At 50.8% G+C, this 26,646-nt stretch overlaps 1 protein-coding gene across 4 annotated transcripts; it reads left to right on the top strand.

The window, feature by feature from the left end:
* The first annotated feature begins 1,596 nt into the window (after nt 1–1,596).
* On the top strand, nt 1,597–11,999 carry LOC101788512 (very-long-chain 3-oxoacyl-CoA reductase-B-like). Of its 4 annotated transcripts, none has more exons than XR_010048648.1 (11): nt 1,598–1,837; nt 2,401–2,447; nt 6,793–6,868; nt 7,017–7,127; nt 7,234–7,310; nt 10,279–10,323; nt 10,472–10,506; nt 10,829–10,879; nt 11,025–11,090; nt 11,566–11,715; nt 11,801–11,849. XR_010048648.1 is itself a non-coding variant. In XM_063252873.1 (11 exons), the coding sequence occupies exons 1-11, from the start codon at nt 1,678–1,680 to the stop codon at nt 11,915–11,917; spliced, it is 921 nt and encodes a 306-aa protein (XP_063108943.1). In that variant the 5' UTR covers nt 1,598–1,677; the 3' UTR covers nt 11,918–11,999. The 4 variants fall into 4 exon arrangements, 2 of the variants coding, with proteins under 2 accessions (XP_063108944.1, XP_063108943.1); XM_063252873.1 differs by having other exon boundaries at nt 11,025–11,076; nt 11,801–11,999; XM_063252874.1 differs by lacking the exon at nt 11,801–11,849 and having other exon boundaries at nt 1,597–1,837; nt 10,795–10,879; nt 11,025–11,076; nt 11,566–11,701.
* Nucleotides 12,000–26,646: the final 14,647 nt, after the last annotated feature.

The following is a 26,646-nucleotide window of genomic DNA, read 5'->3' as shown; positions in this document are numbered from 1 at the left end:
AGTTCAGCTAAGTTTCACACTCACTGTGTGGCTCAGGTCAGGCTTAAACTCGCGGGAATTCTCCTGCCTCAAATTCTCAAGTTCTGGGATTACACACGTGTGCCAGCACCACCTCCTGGGCTGCTCCGTTTAAAAGTCGCTGCCAAATAAATATTGTCACTTTCTGGGTAGCTTACCTCACTGTAAGGAGCTGGGTTCCAGGTCCACTTCTTTTTAGTTTTTTATTTTCCCATTACAAGGGGTTTGACACAGGGAGTACTGAACTATGTCCTCAGTCTGTTTAAATTTCATTTTGAAATCGGACCTTACTAAATTGCCCGGATGGACATTGACTTGCAGTTCTCCGGCCTCAGCTTCTGACTGGCTAGGATTACAGGTGCGCACCATCGCACGCTTCCTCTCTGCCCCGGGTGCTGTGTGCTCTTCCCGTACAATCTTCCCACTGCACCAGAGAGACTTGTTTAGGGTGAGAGCTCTCAAATCTTTGCAGCTATGGAAGGTTTTCCACATCAAAGCCACTGACCAGAGACAAATAGGATCTTTTCACTCCACTAGCAGCTCAGTCCAAGAAAAAACTTCTTATGGAAAGAATCAAAGTCACTTTGTAAACCTCAGAATAAATTTATACTAAGGGCACAGAGGTGGCCCCAAAGCGGGTGTAGAGGGGGGCCTTCATGATTCATCCTTGGCCACTCCCAAGGATGGTAGGAAAGGAAGGTCTGACTGGGCGTGGTGACCTTGGGAACCCCTCCTTCCAATCACACAGCGGCCAAGGGACTCATGGAAGCAAGAGAGAAGGCCTGTAATCCCAGCCCTTAGGAGGCCGAGGCAGGAGGATTGTCAGGCATTTGAGGTCAATCTGAGCTGCATAGTGAATTTAAGGACCGTATTACAGCTTGTGTCTCAGTGTTTCCCCAAAACCTCAAGCAAGTCACAGATGGGACTTTTCAAAGGTGACCGGGTCTTGATTTTGTGATGCTGGGATCAAGTGTCTGTGAATACAAACCAGTCCACTGAGGGGCTCGGCATGGTTCTGGGTAGGAGTGAGCTTGCCCCTCCTTAGATGTGAGCGCTGCTGGCCTTGGCAGCCTGGACACAATATGCCAGGCAGAAAGAGGGCGCCTGTGTGTGATGACTGACCGCCACTGTCCCTTGCATTTTGCTGTCCTTTTCTTCCCTTGCACCATCTCTTCTCTGCGGTGCCCCCCTCTGTGCCACCTGCCTTTGGGCCGTCAGGTCATGGGGTGAAACAGCCCCCAGGTGTCAGCCAATAAAGCTTTCCTGCTTCCATTTGGGTGCTGGGTACTTTGTCTCAGCAATAAGAGAAGTAACTGAGACTGCCAGCTTGAACTGTGCCGGGAGACCCAGTGTGAAGACAGCACAAAACCCAAACAAAAAATAACACCAGATCAGGGGCTCAGAGCAGGCAGGCTGGTAGGGGATTGAGGAGACAGCTTCAGAAAGTCAGAGAAGCCTCCAGATGCAGCTCCTGTCCCCAGCCACAACCTCAGTTGGTGGAGCCAAGGCTGGTGGACTTTGATAACTTTTGGTAGCTCTGGGGGCAGAAGGAGGGGTGTCCTGTACTGCCAGCTCATAGGCCCAGTAGATCCTCAATAGCTGACCTTGGCACCCAGCAACCCTACCCGGCAGGTCCCAGGCTGCAGAGCAGGAGCTCAAATGGAGTCCAAGTGGGACGTGCTGAGCGCTCTGGGGGCCATCACGGCTGCAGGGTTGCTGCTGACGGGGACCTGGGGAGTGGCCCGCGCTGTATACGTGTACCTGCTGCCCCAGGTCCGGAGGGGCAATGCTTGGCTCCGGGCACAGGGAGCCTGGGCAGGTAAGGGACCCGGGTCTCCCAAGAAGGTGCGGGCGGGGACTGCAAGGTAGAGGACAGGTGGCAGGTGACCCTTGGGAACCCCTCGTCCCAATGCACACAGCGGCCAAGGGACTCATGGAAGCAAGAGAGCAAGAGGCTGGTGCTAGCAGGGCAAGGAAGGCACAAAGTCTCCAGCGCGGTCCAGGTGAGAGGAGCAGGTGGCAGAGAGGAGCCAGGTGATGGACAGGACATGGGAGGACGCCTCTGGTCACCCGTGTGCAGCACAGCTACATGCGCCAAGTCGGGTGTCCAGCCAGGGGAGGCTGAGGCAGGAGCTCAAGGACAGACTGAGGCCAGCCAGGCTGCATAGGGAGGCCCTGTCTGGAAAACAACAGCAGTGGCTGGGGCCATGTGCAGACCGCAGGGATCAGCAAGGGTGATGAGCACGAGCAGAGGGGGCTCTGGGTGGAGCAGAGGCAGCCAGTCCAGTAGGAACCTCAGGGGATTGAGGATGGGTCAGGGGACCCCGACAGGACCCACAGCGGGGAAGCTTCCCACCCCCTGCCCCCTCTTCTCTCTCCTAGTGGTGACTGGAGCCACCAGCGGCATTGGCAAGGCCTACGCACACGAGGTGAGTGGGGTGGTGGCTTCCGTGCTGATTTCCCTGTCACCAGCCCCCTGGGGAGAGCTAGGTGCCCCCTCACCCTCTCATCCCTCTCATTATTGCCTGGTTCATTTCTTCAAATCCTGTTTCTTGACCACCTACTCTGTGCCAGGCATCTTCCTGGGCCTGGGGATGCAGCAGTGAGCACAAGAGAGTTTTTGAAAGGGTGAAAGTCCTGCCCTCGTGGAGCTTATCCTCCAGCCAGGGCAGAGGGGCATAAGCAAGGTCCGGCACATGGAGTGAGAGGTGGTGGTCAGGGTGAAGGAGACACTCAGGAAAGAGGACGGATCCCATCATTCTCAGGCTTGTGAAGCAGGCCTGAGTCCTCTTTTGTGAGTGGCGTTAGCTGTGCTGTCCTGGCTGCCTCCGTGTGCTGAAGCAGCTCAGAAGGGTGAGCATTTGGTGATGGTGACTGGGGGGAAGCCAGGAGTTCCACGGTGGCAGATCCAGTGAATGGGGTGGGTGAGGCAGCAGGGCAAGGGCTCCCCGAGTCTGCCTTTCCCCTGGATGGCACCCAGAGGGGCAGTCACTGTATTCCTCCTCACACTCTGAGAGCCATGAGAGAGGACCTCCAGGGCTCTTCAGAGAGCAGCGGGAAGGCTGGGGTGAGTGTACTGGCAGCCAGGGGGGCACTCTGGGGAAGGCATTTTTACAAATGGAATCATTTCTCTATAATTTGTTCATATTTATCTGTAAGCCTTCCTTCTCGTCTTTTAACAGTGTTTGTTTATTTTCATTCAGTTTTTTTTTTATCTTCTTTTTTTTTTTTTTTGAGTCACTGTGTAGCTCAGGCCAACCTTAAACTCACTGTGTACCCCAAGATGGTCTGGAACTCTCAGAGATCCTCCTTCCTCAGTACCCTGATTGCTGGTGTTACAGAAAAGCACCAGCACCTTGAGCAGGGTTAGCTCTTATTTTTTGTTGTTCGTTCTATTTTGTTTTGTTTTGATGTGTTGTCTGTTTTTGACACAGGGTCTTGCTATGTATTTCAAGTGGGCCTTGAGCTCACTGTTTGGCCCAGGATGCTCCAATGCACAGCGATGCTCCTGTGTCAGCCTCCTAGTCCTTGGATTCCAAGCATGGATCCCTATGCCCACCCTCTCTTCTATGTCTGATCTCTCTCTTTCTTTTTCTTGCCTTCTTGAACTGACAGGGAACCCAATATGCTATTGGAGAGGCTGTAAGAATGGCTATGTTGCATGGCTTTAAAAAGTCAGCAGGAGATTAGTTTCTTCTGTGACTGGTTCGTTTGGTAGGGGCTTTTCCTTAGGGAGGGTCCTCTGTACTGGCTTCCTGAGGGTTATCTTTAGGGATGCAGGTAGATTTTTGTGAACTCAACTTTCTGCATCTCATGAGGTGATTGGGATAGTTTTCCTTAGTAAATGACATTGATGGATTCCTGTCTGTCTCTGTCTCAGTGTGATGACCAGAGTTAACCTCCCTTCCTCTCAAGAATGCAGCACACTGTTACTAAAATAAACTGGAGAATTTATTCCTCCTCATGGAAGCTTTATGTCTGCTGCCCAACACGTCCCCTTCTCTCCTCAGCCTCAGCCCCGATTAACCACTCTCCTCTCCCCACGGCCAGAAGCTCAGCTCCGCACTGAACTGAGATCCTGCAGTGTTGGATTTTCTGTGCCTGGCTGACCTCACCTAACATAATGATCTTAATGGCTCCTCTCCCATGACGGTATTAGTCAGCGCTGTCACTGATGGACAACGTTCCTGACACCTAGAGCTGAGAGGAGGAGAGATTTTTTTGACTTACGATTTCAGTTTTCTCATTTCTTGCTCATTTCTATTTTGAGACGGGGCTTCTTTATGCATGCCATGTTGGCCTTGAATGTACAGTGTAACCAACATGGCCTCGTGGTGAGCCTCCTGCCTCAGCCACCTGAGTGCAGAGATGTCAGGAGGGCACCACTGTACCCAGCTGGCTCCTGGTTTCCTGTGAGTCAGTGCATGACTGCCTGGCCCCAAAGCAGGGACAGCGTGGTGGGAGGGCCTGGGAGAGCAAAGCTGCTTAGTTCACATAGGCTGGGAAGAGCAGCACGGGGACAGCACCCACCAGAGAGCAAGGGGCCAGGGACGGATACGGGGCAGAGTCACACCTGGGTGGCCGTGCAGACACACCCAGGAGTGTGCCACACAGGTGCCTCACATGGCTCCCAGGACAGTCAAGGTGACTTCATTAACCTTCACAACCCACACTTTACCTCTTGTCCGCTTGACACCCAAATTCATGTCCTTAAAGCATACTTGTCTGCAAGTAACCCAGCCCTAAATTAGTAATTTCACCTAACACAGGCGACTATGCCGTGTGCAGCCAGAGCACAGTGGCCCCTCCCCACAGTTTCAGCCGTCCCCGTGTTCCCTAGAAGTGCCAGTCGAAGGTGCCTGCTGAAAACTGGACAGCCTGGCCGTGCCTAGGACCCCAGCACTGGGAAGCTGAGTCTAGAGTACCACTGGGAATTCCAGACCAGCCTGGCTATGTCCTGACTTGAAGTCCAGGCTGAACTGCTAGCCAGGTCTCATCTCCAGCAAGGACAGCACCAAAACTGAGCCTCAAGCAGTGAGTGAAGGTAAAAGTCAGCAGTAGGTTACGTAATCTCCCAGTGCAGAGTCTCAAGGTAAAGCTTCCCATTCCCGCTTGGCAGCAGAAGAGGCTTCTGAAAAAAAAAATCAGAACAAAAAGTGACCAAGTCCCCGAAGGCAACGCTTAAGTCCTGCAGCTCTATAGACGATGTCTGGGTTCCTGGTTCTGAGATGTGAGTTTGAGGGCTGAGGGCAGCCCCAGCCTAGGGCTTAGTGTGCTGCCACCCACACAGCGTCTCTCTCAGGCTGGATCCTGCTCAGGGTCTACATCTGTCCTTGGAACATGTCCTGCATTCCTGTGCCACATTCATAGGCGGTGCCCCACTCCCTGGATCCGGGCTTCATCCTTATAGCTTCATGCTCTGCACATGTAGGGCTCGCAGCCCGGCCTCCCAGGCTTTCCTCTGAAATCTCAGTGAAAGTGTGGCTGACCTCACAACTCCTTCAGCACGCACCTAAAATGAGCACAACATGGACGATGCCACAGTCTGCTGTGAGCAGTGGCCGGGCTCCCCTGGACCATGGCTGTAGCAGTCTCTGAATGTGGAAACTGCTGACTATGTGCCGACTAGTCTGAGTGGTAAGGACCTATTAGATAAGAGTCAGCACAAAGGCCCTCTTCTTGGGGTTTTGAGTGACAAGAAGACAAGTTTAGGTTCCTGTGCTGAGGGGAACAACCTGGACAGAGGGACGTGGTGTCCAGGGAGGACAAACAGCATCAGCCTCTCAGATCCATGGAGCTCTTGAGACGCCTGGGCAGAGTCTCATTCACAGCTGAGGGACAGTCAGTCCCATCACTTGTCACCCTTAACGTCCAGGCTGAGAGGGACAGTCAGGCCCTGAGATGCTGCTGCACACCCCCTCCCAATCACGTGTGTTTTCTAGCTCAGCATGTAGGGGATGGGGATTCAGGGCAGAAGGAACAGAAGGTGCAAAGGCCCAGGAGCAGAAAAGGCAGGGGCTGCTGGCTGGGACCCCAGGACTCAGGGCTGTGCCTGGCCTCTCACAGAAAGACATGGCAGGAGGTCCAGCCATGAAAAAGAGGTTTGTGGGTTTGTGGCAGTGTCCCTGGGGAGCCAGGGCAGGTTCTGAGCTGCAGAGGGGCAGGGTTGGGTTTGTGCATTGCAGAGAAACCTTGCAGTGAAGAGTGTGTGGCAGGGGCTGAGCTCGGGGTACCCCAAGCACCATGAGTCCCCAGTCCCGCAGCAGGGAGCAGGTGCTCGCTAGGCACACAGGAGTGAGGGAGAATAAAGACAGGGTCAGGCAGCCAAGTGGTGAGAGGCAGAGCCTGCCTGGGACCCTGGGGCCCTCGACCTCCTATAGAGACATCATCTCATTCTGATCACTGTGCACAGAGCTGCCCTCCCTGGATCTTTCTCCCCGTCCCCACTGCTCTTGTCCTCTGTCCAGCTCTGCGACCTCAGGGCTCTAACACTGAGTACCAAGGCCAGGACAAAGGTAATCGTTATTGGTTGAGTGAATGAATCAATGTGAATCGCAGGCCAGAGTCACTGGCCATACCTGGTGTCCCTGCATTCTGGGAGGTCGAGGCAGGAGGATAACAAGCTAAAACCAAGTCTTGATGACTGAAGGGCCTGTGTTTGAAGAAATAAAAAGGGTTGACAGTTGAACTAAGTGTGAAGGCCCTGGGTTCACCCCAGCTCCTGGTGCAGGGCTGGAGGGGTGCAGGGCTGAGTAAGTGACTGAATTTCCGCAGCTGGCCAGGAGAGGCCTGGACATCGTCCTCATCAGTAGAAGCCTCAGCAAGTTGGAGCAGGAGGCCAGGGAGATTGGTGAGCGCCCAGCCACGGGGAAGCTCTGGGCTCGCTGGTCTGGGGTCAAGGGTGCCCCTGATATCCCGAGTCTGCTGCTGGGTGCACAGGGGTGGATAAGGGACAGGGGCAGGGGCAGGGGCAGGGCCTGACCCCTCCCGTCCTCCAGAGCGCCTGCATGGCAGGTCCACGCGCATCATCCAGGCCGACTTCACTGGGGGCTTGGAGATCTACGGTGCCATCGAGGCAGGCCTGCGGGGCCTGGAGATCGGAGTCCTGGGTGAGTTGCCAGCCTGCTTCGCTCACTTGGAGCACACCGGGCGCCCTCCTGTGACCCCCTCCGTGTCCCCGGGGCTGTGAGGGACACCGTGCCAACTCTCTTGCAGTGAACAATGTGGGCATGGCATATGGAGGCCGTGGAGGAGTCTTTAGGAAGCTGCTGGACCTTGAGGACCTGGGCCAGGTGAGTCCGGGCTGCTGCGGCGCTCTGCTGCCATCTGCTGGACGGGACGCAGAACACACCGGCGTCCCCAGGGCCAGTGCCAGGCTGCTCCATTGCCTTTGGCTGGAAAATTGTTTACAGCAAACACAAGGTCTGTGATTGAATGAGGGGACCTTTTGCAGTGCTCAACCTGCACAACTGTAGGACCTGAGCCTGGTTCTCACCTTTCATATTCGTGGATGCCCACTGTACAGAAGGAGCCACACAGGATAATGTGGATTCTCTAAAAGGGGTGAGAGGAGAGATGGGAGGGAATAGGAGACAGAGAAAAAGTGAGACAGACCGACAGGCAGACAGACAGACAGCTCAGAGTGGCCTCAAACTCACAGTGATCCTCCTGCCTCAGCCTCCCAGGTGCCGGGATTAGGGGCCTGACCCCCACACCTGGCCTGTTCACTTTTATTTCTGACTTGAGTAACTTCAGTCTTTTCTTTGTGTGTCATCGCATGTCTGTTAGTTTCCCAGTTTCCGGGTTGTTTTCCTGACTTGGTGTTAGCTGCAGGTTTCATTTCTCTTTCTACCTGCCCTGGTTCTAGACTGTTGGTTTTAGCCCTTTCTCCCCCACATACATTTCCTCCCCGGCACAGTTTTGCTGAGTCCAGTAAGTTTTGCCATGCTGTGTGGTTTTTGTTCTATTTCATTTCATTTTTGTGGTTCTCTAAGTGTCTTCTCATTTCTGTGTGATTTCTCGTGTGACTCACTGGTGGTTTGGAGTTACTGGAGAGTTATTTATATATCTAGGACTTCATTCCTTTATGAGATTCGCGATTTAAAATATTTTTCTACCACTGGGATTACCTTTCTCTCTGTTGGTACTATCCTTTAATGTATAAAGATGTCTAGGTGGTTTTTCTTGAGACAGAGTCTTCCTGTGTAGCCCAGGCTGGTCTTGAACTTAAGGTCATCCTCCTGCTTCAGCCTGTTGAGGGCTGAAATAATGGATGTGTGCCACCATTCCTGGGCAAAGTTGTTAATTTTATTTGGCTAAAGTGGCCCATGCCTGGAATTGTAGCACCCTGAAATCCCAAGTAGGAGTATTTCAAGTTTGGGATGACATAGAGGACCTTAGTAAAATACTGAGAACACTTTCCCTAACAAAATCAAAAATAAAAACAACATCCAAAAGGCTGGTACTGCAGGTCAGTGAGAAGGCCCTGAGTTGAATCCCCAGTGACACAGGCACACACCCCACACATGCACGCACACACACACACACACACACACACACTGCAACAGGCTCCCATCTGGCCCTTCCTTTCCCTTGCGTTGTACACGAGGGCTCGCGTCCTCCAGCAGCCCTGAGCGTGAGCCGGGTAAGTTATGCTTGGCCGTGCCAGCATGGGAACAGCTCAGTGCCCACCTATGCTGACTGGGTAATAAAGTGCACTGAATTCACATGGTGGAAAATCCCAGCAGTGAATCCCGGGGCCCTGTCACCGAGACACGTGGGGACAAGCCTCACAAATGCTAAACCAGGAAGTCCTCATGGTGAAAAGGTGAGATCACAGCCCTCCCGGGGTCAGGACACTGTCACCTGGGGAAGTGGTTCGGTGGAGAAGCAAGGGGTCCCCATCATCTGCGCGTCTTTCTTTCTGTCCTAAAAGTAGGAAGAATTTATTAAAAGAAAAGTTCTATGACACACACTGGAGCCCAGAAAGAGCGTTGTCTCTCTCTTCTCCTTCTCCGCACCTTGTTCTGATTTTGCTTCTCCATCTCCTTCTCTTTGTCAATCTCTCTGTTTCTCTTCTTATGTTGGTTTTTTTTTTTTTTTTTTTTTTTTTGGTTGTTTGAACCAGACTCTCACTGTGTAGTACAGGCTGGTCTTGAATTCATGGGGGATCCTCCTGCCTCAGCCTCACAACAGCTGAGATTACAGGTGTGCACCAGCACAGTTGGGGTCTCTTCAGTTTCCATAGTAAAGGTGTGTGCACTTTGCTGTGTGTGTACTATACTGATTATTTTAGTTCAGCAGACTGAATCCAGGAGCGCTCTACTCCTGAGCCCTGTTTAGTTTGAGACAAGTTCTCACTAAAATGAAAACTATGCTGCTCAGGGTGGCCTTGAACTTGTGATCCTTCTGCCTCGGCCTCCCAAGTTGTTAGAGTCATAGGGAGGTAGCACCTCGCCGGCCTGGGATCCAATAGCTTTGAGCATCCGCGTGTGTCAGAATCTCAGACAGCAGCGCGTTTCTACAAGAGGAGCTGAGAGGTCCAAGGACGGGAGCTTTTCAGATTCTACTGGGGACTGTGTTTTTAGAAAACGTGTTCTGTTAGTGAAAGAAATAAGACACACATGTGAGAGTGTGAGAAGCTTAAACAGAACACACGCATGTGTGCAGGTGGACATATCTCTGTGGACACAGTTAGAGGTCGGGTTTCTCTGAGTTCACTGCAGAGGAAGATTGTGCCGATATAGCTCGGACCACTGAATGCAGATGTGCTGTGCTCTGGGTGAACGTACAGTGCATGTACCGTTGCTGCCCCTGATTGACGTGCTTTGAAATTTTATTGCACTTTTCTTCTTTCTTTCTTTTTATCCTTGAACTACAAGTGATGAGAAAAAAATGAAATATAATCCACAGCAGAAAAAAGCAAAACTAATAACCAAGCCCAAAAAGTGTGTTCTAAATTTTAAAAATGAGAAAAACAGCTGGGTGTGGTGGCACAGGCCTGTAATCCTAGTAGTGGGAAGGCTGAGGCAGGAGGATCAGGACAAGTTGAAGGGAACCTGGGCTACACAGTCAGTCTGAGGCCAATCGGGCCTACACAGCGACACCTTGTGCCAAAAAGAAGGAAGGAAGGAAGCAAAAAAAGAAAGAAATAAAGAAGTGAGAAAAAAGAAAAAGAAAGATTAAGCTAGGAAGACAGGACACGTGGGAGGTGTGGGGGCTTGGGAAGCAGGCGGTGACGGGCTCCGTGTTCATCCCCAGAGTGTATCAGATATCATCAACTGCAACGCGATGTCGGTGGCACAGGTCAGTCGGGCCATGAGGGCCATGTCCAGGGACAGTGCAGCTGCCACCACCCTGGGGGCGCGGGTGCCCTGGTCAGCCCCTGAGGGGACTGGGACAGCGCCTGGGTGAGGAGGTCTAGGGAAACACAGGGGCCTCCTCTGCCCCGCAGATGGTTTGCATCGTCCTGCCCCAGATGGTCAGCAGGTGAGAGCCGCTTGCTGTGGTCATGCTGGATTCCCCAGCCCCCGCCTCCAGGCTGCCCATTCCCGACCCTCCCCGTTTCCAAGTCTTCAGTCCAGGCTGACTTGGGGCTCTTCACCCTCCTGACTCAGCCTCAGGGCTGCTGGGATTATGGGCATGCAGCACCATGCCAGGTGCCAGTCTCCCGTCTCCCAACCCTTTGAGAGTAGGGCTCCTGCCAAGGGAGGGGCAGTCACCCCGCCCCTTCTCCCCCGGGGCAGTGACCCCTTCCAGTGCCATTCCCTGCTCCAGGGGCAAAGGTGTCATCATCAATGTGTCGTCCCAGGCTGGCTGCAGAAGAGGCATCCCACTTCGGGCCTTATACTCAGCCACTAAGGTAACAGAAGCCCAGGCCCCAAATGTGTCCCCCTGTGTCCTGGCAGGGAGATTGTAGTGGAATCTGGGTGGGGTTGGGACACGGAGTGGGGTGCCCCCCCAGGCGTAGGCAGGTGCTCCTGGGTCCTCCTCTCCTTGCCCCACAGGCCTTTGTGTGATTCTTCTCGGAGGCGGTGTGTGAAGAGTACCTTCCTCAGGGTATCACCATCCAGGTTTGGACAGGAGCCAGAGGAGGCTCCAAGGATCGGGCTGGGGTAGCAGCTGTGGAGGAGAGGGCAGAGGAAGCAGGGTCAGAGGGATCTGTCCCCTGGGGTTCCATGGGCTGGTGGGAACTGTGGGGTTGTGGTCACACATTTGTGGTCTCACTCTCAGGGAGAGCTGGGAATGAACAAGGCCCTTTCCAGGTATCAAGGGCGGGGCTTGTTTCCTTTGGGCGTGGTCAGAACTTCAGGGGCGTGGTCTAAGCCTCATGGGGCGGAGTCCAGACTTTAGGTCAGGTCTAGGTCTGGAGCAGGATCTAGGCCTTAGCGTGGGGCCTGGCTCTTGGGGCAGGGTGTAGGGCAGGTCCCCATCTGTCAGCAAAATAGGTTTAGGGGTCTTGCAGACCCACCCAGACTGGGCTGGTGGCTGGATCTCCAGAAAGAGGGCCAGCATTGTTTCTCAGACCCCCTCCCTCCTGTGCTTCAGACCGTGAGCCCCATGTTGGTCTCCACAAATATGACCCACAACCTGCCAACCGGGCTGCTTGTGAAGGACGCCGACGAGTTCGCCCGAGAGGCGCTGGACACGCTGGGCCTCTCCTCCCACGTATCTGGCTGCTTGGGGCACGCAGTACAGGTGCCTCCTGGGCGGGCACTCCCTGCTCCGGCCTGATTGGGAGGCGCAAGGGAGGCTGAGCTGACTCTGCTTCTCTCCTTTACAGAGCTTCCTGCTGCCTTTTGGTCTGCTTAGGTGGTTTCTGCACAGTCGACAAGGAGTCAGTCTTCTGTCTGCAGGAAGCAAGTCCAACCTCCCTTCCCTTAAACCTCAGTCTACTTAGTGAAGATGTTTCCAAAGGGTTGACTCTTACGTGGCTGTCATAATAAAATACTTGTAGGATGGAGCCCCTCAATCTATGTAAACACTGTTTTCCTTCCTTCCTTCCATCGTGCACACCATAAACTTCAAATGAATCTGCCCTCCCCAGGAAAATAGGGACATGGAACGGCTGGAATTCAGGGGCCAGTTCTTTTCCATCTTCTGAGCTTTCAGTCTGGGATTTTTGGTTTCTGAGACAGGGCCGGCTGTGGAGCCCAGGCTGGCCTCCACCTCACGCTGACCCTCCTGCTGAGCCTTCTGAGTGCTGGGATTACAGGTGGGCACCACCATGCCCTGCTTGCCTTCCATCTTGGGAGTGGGAACAACCTAAATATTGAAGATTTAAAGCAACCACAAAAAAGCCACTAATAAGGGTCCACAGTGCAGGCTGAGTTAGCTGGAGAGTGCACTCTCCCTGCGGGGACTTTGACAGGCACTGGAAAGGCAGATGGATGAGTGATGGGGACAGCAGGATGGGCGGTGTCGGTAGAAGAGCTTAGGTGGCCACTGTGTAATTTCTTTGGTTTTTCTGTAGCTTTGCAACGGTTCATAATAAAATGCTGGATGAGCTGGTCCTGGCGGTGCACAGGTGTCATCATGGCCCTGGGGAGGCTGAAGCAGGAGCAGTGCCAGAAGTTTGAGGCCAGACATGATACGTTATGAGTTCAAGGCCAGCCTCAATTACACAGCAAGTCCCTAGCTTAAAAAAAAAAAAAAAAGAAAGAAAGAAAGAAAGAGCTAGAGAAATCCAAGAATAATATGATAAAATGTATCATATAAATCAGAAACTATTTTAGAAATTTCTTAAGAAACCATGATTCAGTACAGTGTGATAGTGCATACCCACCATTCCAGCACTATGCAAGACTGGGAACTTCAGGGACTTAGCAAGATCCTGCTGCAAAATCTAAATTAAATTAAATTTTAAAAGAGCTAGTGGGCAGGCATGGTGGCACCCGACTGTAATCCCTGGACTTGGCAGGCTGAGGTGGGAGACTCACTTCCAGCTGGAGGCCAGCAGGGCTCCATAGTGAGTGCAAGGCCATTCTGATCTGCATAGTGAGACCCTACCTCAAAGACAAAAAGTAACATTAAATACACAAATGGGCTCAGAACGCAGCTCAGACTGCTCCCTCTGGTTTTAGTTCCATTATAGAAAAGCACCAGGCTGTAGCGAAATAAATGTTGGGAGAATCTCAGAGAAGATGTTTAAAGTTTACATCATAGTCACGATGTTTGTCTCCTTAATATACATAGAACTTTTAAATGATAAAGAAAAAGACCAAAGTCCCAATTTGTTTTCAAGGCACAAAAGAGCAGATAATTCTAGGGAAAGTCAGACAGCTGCCCCTACCCTTTATAGAAAGTGCTCAGCCTCACTTGTGATGGAAACCTCCCCAGGCTGCAGTAGGGGGCACGCGTGGCGTGGCTGAGGGCCTGGACCTGATGCCCAGGACAGGAGAAGGAAAGGAAAAGAGGAGGGGAGGGGTGAGGACCCGGATGAAGACTATCTAAGGTAGCATTGTTCACCCGTGGAATCGGCAGAGACTCCCATGCCTGAGGAGAGGCTCCAGTGCACTGCTGGGGCCACTGAGGCAGGAGAGTAGGGCAGGGGCACACCCCAGGAAGAACCCCTGGAAAGTCCTAAGAACCCAGAGGACATGCACAGAACACAGGACCCAGGCCCCGCCCTCTCCTGAGCCCTGAACCTGGAGCCAATCAGAAAGCGGTATTTTCAGTCCTCATTTGCATCTGGCTGGAGCCAGGAGAGGCCTTCCACAGTATGGTTTCAATTTGGTGGCAGAACAGGCGAATTTTTGATGGGACAAATGTCTGTGTATCTTACTTGCATGACGCAGAAGCTGATCCAGGAATTTCGGATCCCGATGAGCGACTCAGGATGGAGCCCGCGCTGGCCGCTGTGCCCCTCTGGCCGCAGCCTCCACGGTGCTGCATTACAGGTGTGTGCCAGCACACCTAGCTTTCCCAGCGGTTCCTTTTCCACCTGCAGTAAATGTGCGCTCTTGCCACCTTTTCGGTGTGTGCTGTGCGATTCTTTGTACAGGATGCTGAGATCTGGAAGGAGGAGCACCCCTGCCCCGAACACACCCACTGTCACTTACCAGAGCACCCTCAGTGGGAAAAAACTGACAAAGATATGTGCTGACTTTTTTGGTTGCTTTTTTCTTTTTTCCGGTACCAGAAAAGGAACTCAGGGCCTAGCACTTGCCATGGAGGTGCCGTGCCACTGAGCTACAGTCCTGGACCTGATTTGTGTTTATTACTTTTGCAGCCCTAGGGATTTGAACCCAGGGCCTTATCCTTGCTAGGCAGGTGTTTTATCACTGAGCTACATCCCAGGATTTTAAATTCTCTCCTGAAACACTGTCTTAGTAAGTTACCTCATCTGGCCTGGAACTTTCAATCTTCCTGCTTCAGCCTTCCAAGCAGCTTTACAGACAGGCATGCAGCTCTGTACTCTGTGCTTTTACTCCTAACAATGTGCTTCCGAGGACGTATTCTGAGCGCCCCTCTCACAGAGCACTTAAGTGTAAGAAGATATTGGGTAGAGTGGGCATGGTGGCTCACGCCTATAATCTGAGACCTTGGGAGGCTGAGGCAGGATAATCATCGGCACTTCGAGGCCAGGCAGAAGTACACAGGAGGCCCTGTCTTCAATGGAAAGAAAGCTTATATCTTTGAGCTGGAAGAGACAGAAGAAATACAGGTGTTTATTTGTAATTTTACTTTATGAACAAGAATCAAATTCATGACCTTGCACTTTGCATGCAGGCTCTTATGCTGCTGAGCTAAATTCCCGTCCTATATTAGTAATATTTTTGTTTTCAGGAGAAAAGATGAAATCCAGCTACATTTTCAATTCTGTTATTAAAATCTCACTATAGATTTTATAGTTTCATGCTGATTTTAAAGTCTGGTCATAGAAATCAACAAGAAGAAAGGGGAACCCTCACCGATGTCAGAGGAATCCCACCCTCACCCTGAGCAGGGGCAGGACTGTGGACCCCAGCAAGTGCACCACACTCCCCGTGGTGTCTTCAGATCCGGCCTGAGAGGAAGGAGCTGAGCGCTTCCATGCCAGCCGCTGCCATCTACTGCAGATTCCCCAGCCAGCGTGTGAGTGCAGCTGCACAGCCCTGAGGACCCCAAGTGGAGCGTGAGCACCACCCTGCCTCAGGGGCCCGCACATGCCTCTGAGCCTGCCTGAGGAGCACAGCATGGAGCCTGCGGAGGGAAGAGATTTCCTAACCCAAGAATCAGGGCAGCGCCAGACTCAGCCTTGGAGCTGCTGGAAAGAAGTCCTGAGAGGTGGCTCGCTTCAGCTTTGCAGTGGAAAGGCAGAGGTGACACTGGTACCACTCTACGAGTTTATATTACTGTGACTGCACAGAATCACTCTGTGATTCATGTAAAAATGTATGTGAATACCCAGGTGTAAAGGAAAAATTAGACAATAGCAAACTGATAGACATTTTATAGCAGAAGTGTAAACACCAATTATTGACCTGTGCCTATGCGCCTGCTGCCTACCACATAGTGAGCCTGCTTGACATTATGTGACTGAATTCATGTGATGAGTCACACAATAATCTTCCATCAGCCTCGTAATCCTGCTTTCACAGTACTTATAAACTACTCTCTAAGCTGACTACGGGTGGGTGATTTGGAAGTGGTTCTCAGCAGCCCTCTAGCATGCCAAAGTATTGTCTTTCAAAGTTCTCTGTGTGGAGCATTTAGCTTTCAGCCCAGATTTTTTTGCAAGATGCTTGGCTCCTTGGCTGAAAAACACTGCACTGACCCTTTTGGGTCAGCAGTAGCGACCTGCTGTCGTGACAGGGCTCACCCCCTCCCACCTGCAGATGAGAAGATGCGCCCTTCAGCTCTTTTCTCAGCAACTCCCAGCGGGCAAGGAGCAGAAGCCCCTGTGTGACAGCAGAGACCTCCCTGGACCTGTAGGAGAAGGCAGAATATCACCAGTTTGTGCCTCTGAATAAGGTAGAGTCGCCCCAGGGATTCCCGAAGTTACCCGTTTGGCTGCCATCCATGGTGTGGAGGAAGGAGGAACTGCTCACTCCTCAGTGGTCTCATCTGTCTGAGTTTCACATAGATTTTTCCCTCATGATTGGGAAGCTGCAATGTATGACCTCTGTATGCGTGTGGGTGCATGTGCAGACTGACTGTGAACAGGGGACCTAAGCAATAGGTCATTGAGTCTGTGCTGCATGAAAAGCATTCCAGGCCTCAGATTTACATAGCTTGAGTGGGCTCTAACTTGGGGTTCCATGGACAACTAAGTGTACAACTGGGTGTACAACTAAGTTCTGCTTGGCGAGGGTTTGTTTTTTGTTTTTGGTTTTTTTGAGATTTGAACCATAAAACAAAGCCTACTGGCACTTCTCCTTTCCCAAGGATCCCAACATTAGCCACAGCCAACAGCCAGGCAGGTCCTTGAATGGTCTCTCCTTCAGAAGGGGCACCCACCTTTCTCTGTTGCAACACCACTCAAGGCATCACACACACACTCTAGGGAAGGGCTGTGGGTGAAGGTCAGCGTAAGCCTACTGTTTCAGACTGCAAGGTGTACAATGTCAAGAAAGTCTTTTCAGAGGACTCTGGGGTGAAAACAAAACCTCAGCAGGTCAAGTATTCTCTATGAAATCGACAGCCCACCCTTATGCCTTACTAGACCACCAGAGTGAACTCTAACGTTGAGATCGTCTGCCCAGTCTGGGGCAAAGTGACGGAGCACTCACCTAAATTCATCCTGATCAACTTCCTTATATAAAGTCATGTTCTGCACTGTTCACAATCCCCTGCCATGGCTCAGGGCCTGTACTTGTCAAGAAAAGGGAACTCTCCTGCTGATCAAAACTGATCAGCCAGACTAGAGGTTTCCAATAAAGAAAGCCCCAAAGCCTAAAACCAAAAAGATTTAGGCATCCTGCCCAATGCTATTGATGAAGACTTCCATGCTCCATGCACAGAGGAACATCCAGATCCTCAACTACCATCCCTGGAGAGAGCTGCAGCTGGACCCCCTGATTACTTTGCTCAATTTCTGGTAACTGTGACACTGCTGCCTAACCCACAGGAGCCACCCACACCAAGTCTCATTCTCACCAGCTCCAACCATCACACCTCCAAGTGCTCCTTTGAGGCTATCCTGGCATGGGGAGAGCAAATCAACCATTTGTTTTATACTACCCGCCTTCCAGCTCCACTGATCTCCTCAATTGCAAACAGCAGGTGCCCTCATATTCAGTAAAGCCTCCCAGCACGATTGTTCCCCCTGACCTTGACCTTCGACACATCAGCTGCCTGGGGGTGACTGCTGGCAAATCCTCCTGAGCCCCATCAGCTCTGAATAGGGGTCTGGTATTTTCAAGGGAGGGAGATCTTGGCTAAGGGCTCGAGATCCTGGTGCTGCTGCTGACCCCGACGCCTGGGTAAACACTGTCTTCCCTGCTACCCCCCACTTTGGGACTTTCCCACAGCAGAGGCTGTGATGCTCTAACAGAGTACCAGAAAGCCCTCCTGGGGGTGAGAGCATGGAGGAAAAGCCAAAAGCAGTTCCAAAGTTAATACAGTTATTCAAGTACCCAAGGAATGTAAGACAGAAGTTTATGAAAGTTTATATGAAGCCTACTGCAGGTACTACTCATTTAATCTGTGCCTTTTGAAAATCTGCACATCATGACTTTGTATCTCAATGTGCTTCAGAAATTCAGAGAAAACTGAAAAAGAATGAAAGACTCACTGGCATGATGCCTCTCACCTGTTTCAAATAGCTCAAGAGGATTATATAAGTCAACGCAGAGAGGAAAGAAGAAAATGTAAGTGTAATCAGACTGCCCCGTTGGCTGCAGTAACAGGAGAGTCACTGCTGCAGGGGTCCAAACAAGTTAGCAACGTTACTGGAATCAAGTCAACAAAGCCTCACGGGGACCTCAGTTCAAAACCGCAGTCATCCCTTCTCTACAGCCCTAAACCAAATACATGGTCCAAGCAATTCTGACACTGGAAAGACAAATGCCTCCTCCACCTGTAAGAGCAGCAGGCTTCCAGGGAACTAAACTCACCACCACCTGAACCCCTGCTCTCACTATTTGATAGCAACGAATAGGACAGACCTGGATCTCTCAGACGGGGCCCCCATGAGCTCATGTTCACAATGAATATCCGGGATAATCCAATGACTTTAATGGTACACAGCAGAGCCAAACATTCCATAGTCACCCAACCTGTTGACCCCTTGAGTTCTCAATAAATCCAAGTAATATGCACCACTGGCAATCTCACTGGGAAGAGACTTTCTCACAGCAGAGTCTGTGAGTTTGGAGGGCATCTCATCAATCATGAACTTTTACACTTGCTTGAATGCCCTGGCTCGTGCTGGGCTGAGGTCTCCTGTTAAAGTTAGGAGTGACTATCTCCTTTACTCCTAAGCAGCCTGCCACCATCACCTGTGGGCCCCAGCTTCAGACTTGATATTGACTCTGACCAAGCCTTGAGAAGAAAGGGGTGACTGCCTTGACAGAAACGCCCAAGACTGTACACCTGAGATTCTAAAAACCCATTTCCAGATGTCTGGGCAGAAAACCTGCCTCCAGGGCCAGCCATTAGCCGTACCCTTTAAGGACTGGACTTAGTCTGGGAGCTGTTCCTGTCAGGATCAAAGAGTATCCCATGGACCAAGAGGCACACCTTGGGGATAAACTCCACTTTTCCAGGCTGAAATAGGCCAGGATTCTAACTAGATGGCCTGTCACCCTGGAACACTCCAATGCTGCTGGTGAGAAAGCCTAATGGGGACTACTGACTGGGACACAGTCTCGACCCCAAAATGCAGCCACTAAAACTTTACACCTCAGGACCCCAAAATTGTGCGCTCCCTTGAGCTTGCTCCCTTCCCAGTGTTGCCTGGTTCAGCTGCCTGGTTGAATGGGTGCTTTCTTCTCCCTGTGAATGGCTCCTGTCAGCTTCTTTTTGCCTTTGAATGGGAGGACCCTGACCCAGGGTGAAAGGGAAAACTATCATGGGCCTGCCTTCCTCAGAGATTCAAGAATCCTCCCATGCTGTTCAGGGAGCCCTGGCAGCTGATCTAGCCAAGTTCCCCATGGCTGATTCCACTGTGCTCTTCGGCAGTGTGTTGGTGATCTCCTCATCTGAAGCCCCACTGAAGAGGACTGTGAGAGTGAACACAGGCCTCCTTCCCTACCTCTGTGATAAAAGGGACAAAGTCTTCTGGAAAAGGCTCAAATCTGTAAGCATAAAGTTGTTATAACTTGGGCCCCGGTATAAAATCCAAGGAGGCAAGAGACCGAAAATTTAGGTGGCAAAGGCTTTATTTCCAGGCCTGGCGACCAGTCTCCGGGAGCCAATTTGGAGACTGTCCCCCAGAGGCTGAAGGGAGGACTTTAAAAAGGGGCTGGAGGAAAAGGGTGGGGGGAGAAACAAAGAAACCTGCAGAGCCATCAAACTTGTTGACCCAAGTCTGGAAACTGTATTGCTGTCCACTTAGCTCTGACAATCTCGGGAGTTCCTGGTGTTTTTTAAATTACTCCCATCCTACAGACTGACATTATCTCAGAGTGGCACGTCTGCAGCAATATTTGGAGAAGAAAGTGGAGAGTTAATTATCTCAGGACAGCTTGTCTTCGCTAGTGAGTGCGAAGGGGTCACGAGTTATGAGATGCTGGAACTTAAGTTTTACAAAGATCTGATATCTAACTCATTTGATGCATACAGAACAAAAGGAAAGCACCGATTGGGGTTTGGGCCATAGTATTACCCGGTAATTTCTTTAAGCTAAGCAGTTCTTAAAATTGGGGCAGGCTCATTTTACGACAGATCATCACCGGGTCGGGGGGAGGTCACCAGAAACCCAAATTCTTTATGGCCTAGATAGATAGGTGAGGGGAGAGGGAGGCAATAAGGCGCCATACAGAACAGAAAACGGCGGTAATGTGTCAAGGTCAGGGTAAAGGGTTAAACTCATATGCAAATCTCTCTGCACACAAGCAGGTTACTTTAAACAAATGTAAATTAATTGCCCTTCTAGATTTCTTTAGCTCTTTAGCGGAGAATAGAGGCGCCTAGCAGTGATTAACAACCCTTGTTAGCTTGTTTTAGCACAGCTTCTGTAGTTTGTAGAGGGCAACAATGGTTAACATATCAATTAGGTGAGATTCTTGCAATTCTTTGCAGGGGAGAGTGTTGCTCAACAGATCAATTAGGTCCCTTAACATATCAGTTAGGGAAAAAGGATAAAACAAACACATTTAGAAAGCCCCTTTACAGGTTTGCTATAATACACATAGAACGAAGCTATTTTCTTAGAGTACAACAAAAGTCATGATGTTTAGAGTCTCTAACACCTATTCTCACAAAGAAAGGAAGTCATTTGCTCCATCCCATGACCTAACTACAAAAGGGAACTCAGAGAGTTTTTAGTGGCATCTGGTTTGTGCCGAATTTAGATACCTGGTTCTACGGAGCTCATCGGGCTCCTTTATGACATGTTCAAAAGCCCACGACTAAAAGAGATGTAATAAATTGGGCTTTGGAAGAAACTGAGGCATTCAAATAAATCAAAAGAGCTCTGGCCTCAGCTCCAGGTTTAAAAATCCAAGATATAATTTGCCCTTTAATCCATGTGTTTATGAGGGAAAACTTGTCACCCTGGGAGTCTTAGCCCAACAAGTGGGACCGTGGGAAAGAGAGGTCACCCACTTCCTAAGACATCAGACTCAGTATCCAAGATGACCTCCTTGTTTTCAGCACTTGCAACAATTTTGTCCACCTGATGAAGAAGACAGACAGATTGACTTTGGGACAAACGGTATCCTTGAGCATTCAACCGTTGAGGACATCAGTGGCCTTCGAACAATCCCATTGTGACAGAATGGTGATGAGAATGTGGGTTTGCAATGTGTTTTGGATTGTTGCCATTCTACACAGCCATGCTAATGACTGAACTGTATTCTCATTCCCAATTTAATCCCCCACATCCTGAGGAACAGTGACAGTTTTCCCAGTTCGCAGTGTCAGCCTGCACTGAGCATGCATGAAAATACAGAGACATTTTAGGCTCTGAGTGCTCCCATTGAGTCTAGTTAAAACTTATTAAGGGAGCTACACCTTCAATGTAAAGCTAGAACTTCATGTGTCCTAAATTTTCATGTATTCCATATGCTCCTAGTAGGTTTAGACACATTATCTATAGGAGAGTTGTTAATTTGACTGTACGCATTTAAAGGTTAGCAAACTAAGAATTACATTTATGTAACAAAGACCAAAAGCAACCTTTTTATGGGGATCCTAGTCTGTGGAGATATGGCCCAGAGAATGATAACAAATGTAGGGATCTCTTTCGCTTTCTCTTCACAGCCTGAGAAGTTTCCTTGTGTAATCCCATGGAATCATTGTTGGAATTCCAGTGTGTTAACTCCAAGCCACCTCTTCCAGTGCAACCCATGGTGAAAATAAGGGCACTAACACATATAGATACTTATGGGGCCATGGGGCCCTGAGTCTGGTGCTAATGAAGGTTTATCAGAACAAAGACCCCAACCCATGCCTAACTCAGATAGTATTAATTCATGCAAGAGGCAGGGGCTTCTGGGTGAGTGACTGTGAGAATGGCCGGAAACACGTGAGAGCTGTGAGCTCAGCTATGCAGGAGCCCTGAAAGCACCTCCTCACTGTGCAGAGAGATGGGGGTGCAGAAAGACCAATCAGCATAACACAGCTGAGGTAGCAGCGTTTCGAGGGCTAGTGTTTTAACTTTGATGTGCAAACTTTTCTGCTCTGGGAAATCATGGCCTCTTCTGTCCAGGCTTGAACTCAGCTGAGGGTCCTGGAGTGGTTCCTCTGCATCCTGTTGGGCTCAATCATGATTTGATGGGAGCCATGAGACATGGAAACAGCAGCTGTCCCCTAGCATCAAATGTCACACATCGACACCTCAGCTAGCTAGGCAACTGTGTTGGGCTATCTGAGCACTGTGGGCAAATAAATGGCTGGATTTAGAGCCTTTGCTGACCGGAAGATGAGTCTGGAATTTCAGACAAGGAGTCCTTGGTACTTGGGGATGCAGCTCTTTGAAAGCCACCAATGTCCTTGACTGTTGAGAAGTTCAAGGACGTCATGTGGCACCTGCACACTCAGCTTTCGTCCCAGAGTCAGTCTGTCTGCCTCCTTAACCAGGAAGGCAGTTGTGTAAGTGCACAAAAACAGGGAGGCCGTGCTTTGGAGACTGAGTCTGATGTCTTGGATAGCTAAGTGACTTCTCCTTCCTAGGGTGCCTCTCTTTGGCTTAGGACTGCCTAACACATGGTCTCTCATCCACAAACGGGTCAACTGGGCCAGTCACATCTGGCATTCCTAAAGCTGGAACTGAGACTAAGTTACTTTTTACTGGTTGCTGGGACAAAATATACCCTCACCCAAAATGAAGGAAGGAAAGGTTTCTTTCTGTCAGTTGTTGGTTTCAGCACTTACTCAGTTGGTCCAAAGCAAGGTCGCATGGCAGCTGCAAACAGCAAGGCAGAAACCTGCAAGAGAGACACCTTCATCCTGCCATTACATCATATCTGGCTCCACCCCTAGGTGGGTGTGGCCCGACCCCAGTGAACCAATCACAAACGCACAATTGCGTGAGGCTTGGGGACCACTGACATACACCATGACAGAAAGCAAAACTCTTTTGATCTGTTCCAATGCATCGGTTTCTCCCAAAATCAAATTCATTAAGTCCTTTTCAGTCCTGAGCATTTTCCCCAGGTCAAGAAGCGGCCTGAATTTTCAGCAGAACCAGGTATCCAAATTTGACAAGGACCCGCTGCCCCTAAAAACTCTCTGAGTTCCCTTTTGCAGTCAGGCCACAGGATGGAGCAAATGACTTCCTTTCTGAAAGAGTTTTCAGCGCGATGAAAGAGAAAAAATATAAAGTAAAGTAGCCTTTATTCCCAGGACGTGGAGAGCAGTCCATGACCACCAGCGGCCTGGCTTCCTCTGACCTGAACGTGGGGCATGGGATTACATATAACCTCTGATACGGGTGGCTCTTAGGGCGGGCATTGATGACATGCAAAGAGCTGACTGGAACTTTCTTCGCCTGTAAACACGAAGGGAGGTGCAATTAAGGCTGAGGAAGAAGCAGGAAGGGGTAAACGTTTCCACTTTGGCCTTCTCCCTTGTTAGACCACTGCCATAACCTTACAGTAATTTATTCTAGGGCAAGAACCTTTCACTTTCCTTCTATGCTGAGGTGTGGGAGCCCCTTTTGTAAATTAAACCTGAAATAGTTGATTTTTTGGTTACAAATTTGAGTCTTTTACCAACAGACTTTGTTCCGTGTCACATAAGTGGAGGAGGAGGGCCGGTGTTCCCTCTCACAGGTCTCTTCAGTGGGGCTTCGGATTAGGAGACCACCAGCACACTACAGCAGAGCAGAGTGGAATCAGCCATGGGGAACTTGGGTGTATCGGCTGCCGGGGCTCCCTGAACAGCATGGGAGGATTCTTGAGTCTCTGAGGGAGGCAGGCCTATGAGAGTTTTCTCTTTCAACCTGGGTCATGGTCCTTCCATTCAAAGGCAAGAAGAAGCTGACTGACAGGAGCCATTCACAGGCAGAAGAAAGCACCCATCAATCAGGCAGGTGAACCAGGCAGCACTGGAAGAAGGCAGGCCAGCAGGGTGTGGGAGTTCAGGATTGGGTGTAAAATTTTAGTGACTGCAGTCATAGAGTGGAGACCTTGTCCTGCCCAGTAGCCCCCGTTAGGCGTCTTCACTGGCAGCATTAGAGTGTTCCAGGTGACTGGCAGTGTATCAGAATGGTGGGTTGCTTCATTCTGGAAATGAGGGGTTCAATCCCAAGGTGCGCCTCTCAGGCTATGGGATAGCCTTTCCCAAGGACCAAAACAGGTCAAGTCCAATCATTAAACTGGTAGTTATGCAAGTGTGCAGCCCAGGCATCTGGAAATGGGATTTTAAGAACCTGGAGTCTTGAGTCTCTGGATGTTTCAATGTGATGCAGTTAAAATTTTTATTTTGGGGGCTTGCGGAGGGTCAATATCAAGTCTAAAGTTGGGGACCCACAGGTACAGCAAGACAGGGGACCATGCTTTGGGTACTGAGTCTCATGTCTTACATAGGCCCAGCATGGGGCCAGGGCGTTCAGGCATGTATAGAAATTCATGCTTGCTGAGAAGTCTTCCAAACTCACAGGATCTGCTTTGGTAAGACCTCTTCCCAGTGGGAATGCCAGTGGTCTCCATTACTTGGACTTGTTGAGAAGACAATCTGCGACAGTTTTGGTGGCTGTGGAATATTTGGCCCTGCTGCCTACCATAAAAGTCATTGGTTTCTCCCCAATATTCACTGTGACTCACTGTGACATGGGCTCATGGGGCTCAGGAGGCTTCATACAGGCTCTCATCAATTTTTGCAGGACTTCTGTCGGGTTCTTGAGTAACTTCGGTAACTTTGGATATACTCATGCCATTTCCCACTCTCTCAGCCCCACCAGGAGGGCTTTCTGGTACTCTGTTAGAGCATCACAGCCTCTGCTGTGGTAACATCCCGATGCGGGGGTAGCAGGGAAGGCAGTGTTTACCCAAGCGTCAGGGTCAGCAGCAGCATCACAATCTCCAGCCCTTCGCCAAGCTCACCCTCCATTGAAAATCCCAGACAGCTTTTTAGCACTGAAAAGCTCAGGAGGATCTGTCAGCAGTCACCCCCAGGCAACTGATGTGTCTGGAAGGTCGAGGTCAGGAGAGCAGTGGTGCTGTGGGGCTTTACGGAATATGAGGGCACCTGCTGTTTGCAGCTGAGGGGATCAGTGGAGCTGGAAGGCTGCTAGTGTAAAGCAGATGGTTGATTTGTTCCTCTCATGCCAGGACCGCCTGGAAGGGGCATTTGAGGTGTGAGGGGTGGAGCTGGTGAGGATGGGGCGTGGTGTGGGTGGCTCCTGAGGGTTAGGGGGCAATGGCCCGGCTGGCAGGAATTGAGCAATGGAATCAGGCATTGCAGCAGCCGCTGGTCAGGAGCTGCAGCTGCTCCAGTGGTGGTGGAGAAGGCTTGGGAGTCTGGACAGCCAGCTGTGCACAGAGAAGGGAAGTCTCCATCAGTCTCCCCGGGCAGGATGGCAAAATCTTTGTGGTGTTAGTCTTGGGAATTTCTTTATAGGGAATCCCTGGCATGCTGACTAACTTTGATCACCAGGAGAGTTCCTTTTCCTAACAAGCACAGGCCCAGAGCCATGGCAGGGGATTCTGACACAGCTCTAGACATGAATTTATATGAGGAGATTGATCAGCATCACCCTTAGGTGAATGGTTGGTCACTTTGTCTCCGACTGGGCAGATGATTTCTAGTTTCACGGTTCCCTCTGGTGATCGAGAGACGCATAAGCACTAGCCTTCTCACAGAAAGTGCCTGAGCCTCTGAGCTTCCATTTCCACCCGAGTCCTCTGAGAAGCCTTCCTTGAGGTTTCCTACCTTGTAGACTAGAACAGTAGGCTGACCCTGACTTGCACCCAGACTGACTCCCTGTGGTGTGAGTGTTGTGCCCTGAATGATTTCACAGCCGAAAAATGGGTGGGTTCCCCTCTGGAAGGAGACAGCACTCAGGACCCTGCCTGGCTGTTGGCTCTCACCAGCCTTGGGATCCTCAGGACTAAAGAGAAGCGCCAGTGTGTTCTCCGATGTGTCTGCTTTTGTCTCCGAAGAAAGCTTGCCAAGCAGAGCTCAGTTGAACATGTCCATGGAGCCTCAAGTTAGGGCCCGCTCAGGCTCTGCAGATCTGAGCCTCTGTGGCTGAGGCTGTGGAGCACAGACAGAGTGAACTGTTCCTCACAATCTCCGCTCAGCTCAGCCCACACATCCCCTCACTGGCATACACAGGTTCACAAGGTCCAGCCCCGCACTCCTCAGGGAAAACCAGGAAACAGAAGCAGGTGCCAGCAGTGAGGAGTGGTCAGTTTGTCCTTCATTCACACAGTGCATGACACCTGACAGGGACCAAAGGGGAAACCAGGGGAATCCCGCCTGATTAGAGGGATGAATCGGTCATGTTCCAGCTCCTCCTGTGGGTGCAGTGAGGTCCCTGCTGTCACACAGGGCCTCCAGCTCCTGGACCACTGGGGAGACTCAGAGGAAAGAGCCCGAGGGTACACTTTCTCCTTTGCACACTGGACGGTGAGTGCTATCAGGACCAGAGGACTCTGCTGCTCACTCAGAGAGCTAAGCACAGTGTTGTCCCAGCGAGGAATCGAGAATTTTGCAGAAAACACTTTACAAAAACACAAATGATCCACACAGAGGAGTTTGGAAGGAATGGACTCATGGCAATAGTGGGCTGCTGGGGTCCAGGTCCAAATCACCAGCACCAAGTACACTAAGAGCTCAGTTACACACACTTTGATTCAGTCATGTGATGCCGAGCAGGCTCACTCTGTGACAGGCAGCATGAGTATGGTCCCAGGGCACTGACTGGTATTGTTAAACTTCTGCTCTACGAGGTCTATAACTTTGCTATTCTATAAATTTGCCTTGACACCTGGGAGTTCGCACTCACTTTGCTACATGAAACCCAGAGTGATGACATGCAGTCACACCCATATAACCTCAGGAAAGTCCTGCCAGTGTCACCTCTGCCTTGCCACA

Source organism: Cavia porcellus, unplaced genomic scaffold (genome assembly GCF_034190915.1).
Source record: "Cavia porcellus strain 051 isolate PalLab524CR breed Dunkin Hartley unplaced genomic scaffold, mCavPor4.1 scaffold_7, whole genome shotgun sequence".
NCBI lineage: Eukaryota > Metazoa > Chordata > Mammalia > Rodentia > Caviidae > Cavia > Cavia porcellus.
This window is presented reverse-complemented; position numbering and strand designations above follow the sequence as displayed.

Bases quoted from the DNA above. Each gene is read 5' to 3' on its own strand.
- LOC101788512 (XM_063252873.1), top strand. From the start codon at position 1,678: ATGGAGTCCAAGTGGGACGTGCTGAGCGCTCTGGGGGCCATCACGGCT. The intron at 2,448-6,792 runs GTGAGTGGGGTG...GAATTTCCGCAG, and splicing joins GCAAGGCCTACGCACACGAG to CTGGCCAGGAGAGGCCTGGA. The intron at 10,880-11,024 runs GTAACAGAAGCC...CTTGCCCCACAG, and splicing joins CCTTATACTCAGCCACTAAG to GCCTTTGTGTGATTCTTCTC.